Raw genomic sequence first — 6,134 nt, forward strand, 5'->3', positions numbered from 1 at the left:
AATTTCGGATTTAAGAGGGGATTAAGGAGGGATGTTTTGGTTAATGATGTGAGAAATGGATTTTTTACAATGGTGTTCAAGGAGATGTCAAAACACTTCAAGTTTAAGGTAATCTATTTTCCCCCCAATTTCATCTTCTTCTTTTTTTCACTGTACAGTAATTCTTTAGGGTTATTGTTTTTGTTTACCTTCCTTGTACTCTTTTAGGTGTTATGGTTAATGAAGAGGGTTAAAGGGATTTCATTGAATTGTCACTCTTTTCTTAGTCACATAATGTCAAAAATGGGAAGCTAAGCTTATTCTAATTTATTTTATTTTTTTCTTAATTATTACCAAGCAAGAAAATTTTGGTAAACGGGCCGTAGGCCAAGATTATGGCCCAGTTTGGAGCAAAGCTCCTGAAGCATGTTCTTTTTTTGAATTGAGAAAATGACCTCATATGAAGGGCGAATATATAATGAGCTAGTGGCCCAATTTGGAGCGAGCTCATGACTGATATTGGGCCTACTTCATCCTTATATGCCGGGACCTCTCAGGAAATTTTATCTATCCAGTGTAAATGGGCTCCTACAGATACACCTTTGTCGGCCCCAAAAGAACATAAATTTTCTCATGTTAGCATGTTCAAAGGACTCGTGGCAAATGTTATAGATCCGGTTGGAGGACAGTTTGGAAGAAATTTCTATTCGTTTGAAAAATTGTAGGCTTACAATTTTTTAAAAACTTATTGACACGTGCTAGCATATGACTAGTGGGTATTAATTTCTTTTTTTTAAGTAGCTAACATTGTTCCAATCACATGCTGACACGTATCAACAAGTTATAAAATAGTTATAAGTTTAGCATTATTCGTAGAGTTTTAATTATATATATATATATATATATATATATATATATTTTATTTTTTTTTCTTTTTCTGGACAAGATGATAATTTTCATTTGAATAAAAGAGGAATACGTAGAAATTTCAAGAAAATATAGAGCATCTCACAATCATCCCATCCTAATCAATGTAGAGCCAGTGATAATTTTTAATCAATAAGTATTTTTTAAAATTTATTTTTCTACTTGTTTGACTAATTCAACTAACAATAAATTAATCGAAGAAAAAGAAGTAAGGATAAATTTGTGGTTGTATGAGTTTGCTTTCTGGTTAAGTAATTGACTCAACCTCGTCTCCATAAAAAATAAAATAATATGGAATTTAAAGAAAATTCTATGTTATATAGTTGCTTGATTTGTTCAAACTTCATTTCTCTAAGCCCAGCTGGTATTTCCGATGTATTAAAATGTATCAAATAAAAATAAAACCCATGCATTCATCTACGGTGCTTTGAAATATAACATGAATTTGGTTTAAAGGACAAGATGGAACTATTTTTTAAGAGTTTGATTTCCTATTTTACATAGAAATCAAAAATACATAATAATAATAATAATAATATTGTGAATGCTCTAATAGGAGACTTACTTCCTTCTACCAAAAGGCATTTTTTCAATTTTTTTTTTTTTTTTAAAAAAAAGAGTAATTAAATTAGAGAATACATCTTGAAAATTTCAGTATAAGCAATGCAAGTGCTCCTTGAGAAAAAGAAAAATGAAAAAATAATTCAAAGGAACATTCTTCAAAGTACCATGTGGTGGAAAAGGACCTTTGCAGCGTTGCTAGAACGTACGCATGTGGTGGTCCTTCAATAGACCATTTCCATGTATGGTTCTCATTGATCCAACGTCTACCAACTAATCTTCACCTTAAAATCATCCTACTACTCCTATGGCACGACAATCTCCAATTCCTAAATCAGAACCGTCCAAAATGTAACACTTCAATCCTATCAATTGAGATTGACACTTCAAGTTTGTAGAATAAAAGCATGGTATATAAAATTATTCCATTTGTTGGGATGGATGGGTTGGGTTGAGACATAATTCCAACCGATTGTCCAATTATTTAAGGATAATGTTCATCCATACTTTTTGAATAAATTGTTAGTAACTTTAATAGCACATGTGAGAGAGCTCACATAGACTTATCAGCTCGAATAAATGGTTGACAGCTCAAAATTTATTTGGACAAATAGATTTTATATAAACTCTTTCACAATATACAGGTTAAATTACAAACAATTTGTTAGTGTTTCCAATCCGGAGAGTGTTAGGGAGCCAAACAAATGATTCCAGACAAATTTTTAAACTGACGTGACAGACTGTGAGTGGCAGATAAGGGAGAAAAATTTTCATTTTTTTAATTTATAAATCATTGCTACATCAATTTAAAAATTTTTTGGGTTCATTTGTTTGGCTTCTTAACACTTCTCTCCCAATCCAATCTGTATAACCAAGTTGAATGAATTAATCATGTATGCTACTTTTGGTGGGACACAATTTTGATTATTGCACCCAATAATGATCAACATTTCTGTGAATTGATAAGGCACCATTATAACAATAATAATGACAAGGCAACATCATTTTTTCTCCTGAGTGAACTAATAAGATAATATATCTCTTTCATTTCATTTAAAATTAAAATTATCTGTTCTATGATTGTAATTTAAAATTGATCTATTTATCAGAATACATAATTTTATATTATCATTGAAATTTTTTAAAAGAAATTGACTTCTTTTTTTTTTTTTTTTTCCTCAAAACAAAAACATTTAAACACAAAGCAAAAACGATTTAAAAATACCCTTCAAGATATATTAACAAACAGAGCCGCTTGCATCTTCCTTGTGACACGTGTCCCTCGCTGTTATTGCTCATATCATATGCCCTCGTTGGTTCGGTATGGCGGTACGGTATCTATATAGATTCCCACTCGGCTTAGAATGTAGTTGTATTTTTTCTTCGGAAAAGTGGGTACGAGTTTTGTTTGATTAGGACCATTCAGTCATTGACCACCACCTTCCCATCAACGACTCCAATCCATTAATGCATTCCTGCATTATTGAACGGAACAAGGACGCCCACGATGCATTCCTATATTATTCAATTGGGTGCAAATGTTGAAGAAAATGATAGCAAGAACTGGGTTTACCTTCGCCGATGGTGAGTCTTCAAGAAGCAGAGAGGAAAAGGGGCTGCTTTGAATCCAATGGGACATAGCCTTGTATAATTTACTTTAAGTGTTTTTTATTTTTTTATTCAAGTCAAAAGCTTTTTTAAATTTTTTATTTAAAAGATTGAGTAATATTATTTAGTAGACTGTTATATAATTGTTATATAAATTAATAATGTGATCGTAAAAATTAGTCATCAAATTTACATTTGTAAAATAAAAAAATTGAAAACTAATTTTTAGTGTACACAATTTTTTTTTTTTTTTGATTGACATATTTACAACCGATTAAACCACCCTAAAGACATCCTTCCATTTATATGACGGTTATATAGCCTTGAAATAGCATTGCTAGTTCTAGAATGGATGCTCATCCATTGTTTAAAGTTTAAAACTAGGATGATGCATGGTGGACCCTCTGGCTGCTCCAAGCCTCCACCAATAAATGATATCCATAATTACAATAAAATAACACAGAACCCTGATTACACTTTATTCACCGGGAACCGGGGTTTGCGGTTGATAGACCAAATCATCGAGCTGTGGCCTTAACTTATGTTTCCAAATTTGTAGGCCAGGTCCAATGTCGCTCTCCCTCTTCCGGATCTCAACGACCACTAGACTACCCGTTAACCGGTAAACCTTTATAACCACCACGAAATTTCCATTCTGCCCCTCCAACTTTACCCCCCAATCCTTCTTCGTCACCACCACATTCTCCGTCTCCGCTACCTCACAGATTCGTTCGATTATCCTCCCCGGTGTCTCCTCCGATAAGAACCGCTCCCCACGGACCGAAATATCAGAGTCGCTGAACAAACTGGTCAGGTCGAAACCGGACGAAAACGAGATCAAATCGAAGGCGTTCATGTGCTTTGCGCACTCCTCGTCCCCGTCGTCCTTCAGATCAAAACCGTCCACGTATTCGTCATGCAACTTGATGTCCTTGTAACCCTGCCTGAACCAAGGGTCCTGGATGATCTCATCGACGGTAATCCTCGTCTCGGGGTTCGTGTCGAGAAGCCGCGAAATGAGTAGCCGCAGAGCCGGTGAAGTCCATTTCGGGAACCGGAACTCGCCCTTGTATATCTTCCGGTACATCACCATGAGATTCGGGTCGTTGAACGGCAAGTAACCGGCGTTCAAAACATACAATATGACACCGCATGACCAGATATCCGCCTTCGCACCATTGTAGCCTTTCTTGGAGAGAATCTCAGGCGCCACGTAGGCGGGTGTCCCGCACAGCGTGTGGAGCAGCCCGTCGGATCGGATCTGTTCCGTGACGGCGCTGAGTCCGAAATCGGAGACCTTCAGGTTCCAGTTCTCGTCGAGGAGGAGATTCTCGGGCTTGAGGTCTCGGTGGAATACCCCTTGCAAGTGGCAGTATCCGACAGCGGAGATCAGCTGCTGGAAGTACTGACGGCTGAGATCCTCGCTGAAGCGTCCCTTGGCTATCTTCCCGAACAGCTCGCCTCCCTTGGCGAACTCCATGACGAAGTAGATCTTGGTCTTGGTGGCGAGGACCTCGTGGAGCTTCATGATGTGCGGATGGTGCATCCGGTGCATGATAGCGATCTCCCGCTTAACATTCGCCGTGAGCCCGCCTTTGAGAACCTTTTGCCTACTCACAGCCTTGACCGCCACATTCTGCCCTGTTCCCACGTTCCGCGCGTGGTACACCTTCGCGAAGGCACCGTAGCCCAGCAGCTTCCCCCGCTCGTATTTCCCAAACAGGTTCACCTCCGACGACGACGCCGCGTCCTCGGACTCGTTCTCGATCTCTGCCATGGTTTAACAATTCCGAAACCTCCACCCTTCGCATCGAAAACACATTCACTTAAAAGAGAAGACAAAAAACAACAAAAACAGATCAACGTAGACGCAAAGGGTTTTGAAATATGATTCTTTGAAGGCTTGTTTATTCACAGCCTTATCTTACAAGGGATTTTCTGAACCACACGAAAGAGAAAGTGCATAAACAGCAATTTATAGTGGTTGTTGAAGCGAGGAGACGATGAGAGGGCAATGGCCAATGGGTTAAATTTCTGCGCTCTCAAACACGCAAGTATATTTTTCTTATTTTCATAATGGCTATTATTTATTTTATTAATGTAGCTGGATTTCTCCACGTGTCCAACTTGAGCTTTGCGGGACATGGACGGTTGTTTTCGCTGGTTAATTTTTTATTTAAACGACTTTCAAGTGTGGATGGCGTTTGTCACGTGTGATGCTTGGAGCACGGAATAAAGCACAGGTTATAATAAGCGACTCGTGAATTTTACGGGCGTTAGTTGGGCATGCATTTTCTTACTCCACATTTACCGCCGTTGAACTCTTCCGCTTTCTTCTTTGACTGTAGATATGCCGTTCCACACGGTTTCAGAAGAAGAAGAAGAGGAAGAGGAAGCGGAAGAGGAAGGTGCAACTTTGTTTTATTTTCTACGAAAGTCTGCGGAAGGGAGGAGGTTAATTATTATGGTTTGATCCGTCCGAATTTATTTATTTTAAAAAATATATAATTAATAAAACAATGCCTTTATAAAAGTACGCTCTTTTCATAGGCGACTATCCAGAAGCAGAAGGACGAAGGTCTTCATCCGTTCGAATTTGTTTATTTTCAAAATATAATTAATAAAACAGGGCCGTTTTATGTTTCATGGTTTTTTATTTAAGGTAAATGGTGTCGTTTTGAACCCATGTATATTCATCACCTTAAACTCAAAAGTCTCTTTAGTCTTTTACTATCCACTTGCTCAGTTCGTTAGAGGTAACCATCTTCTTTTCTTTTGTCTTTCTTTGCACCTACTTTCGATTGTGATGGGCAAACTGTCCGATTGTCGTCTGCTGATCGCCTATGAACGTGTACTTTTAATAAATGTAATAAAACATAGTTTCATATAATTTGAAATCAGTTGTAACCTGTGATCAACTGTTTAGTTGTTTCAACGGAAATGTTAAATTCCATGGATGGTGGTAACATTTTAACTCTACGATTGATTGAAATTGAAGTCTTGTGTTTATTGAAGTGGAAGACATCTTTTCTTTTTTTCATTATCAAAGCAAAACCCGT

At 37.4% G+C, this 6,134-nt stretch overlaps 1 protein-coding gene across 1 annotated transcript; it reads right to left on the bottom strand.

Moving 5' to 3' along the window:
- Window positions 1-3,349: 3,349 nt before the first annotated feature.
- Window positions 3,350-5,117, bottom strand: LOC132161637 (CBL-interacting serine/threonine-protein kinase 14-like). The gene has a single exon (XM_059571797.1). It carries the CDS (start codon window positions 4,850-4,852, stop codon window positions 3,554-3,556), a length of 1,299 nt encoding a protein of 432 aa, XP_059427780.1. The 5' UTR covers window positions 4,853-5,117; the 3' UTR covers window positions 3,350-3,553.
- Between the last annotated feature and the right edge of the window lie 1,017 nt (window positions 5,118-6,134).

The sequence above is a fragment of the Corylus avellana genome, chromosome ca9 (assembly GCF_901000735.1).
Source record: "Corylus avellana chromosome ca9, CavTom2PMs-1.0".
In the NCBI taxonomy this organism is placed as follows: domain Eukaryota; kingdom Viridiplantae; phylum Streptophyta; class Magnoliopsida; order Fagales; family Betulaceae; genus Corylus; species Corylus avellana.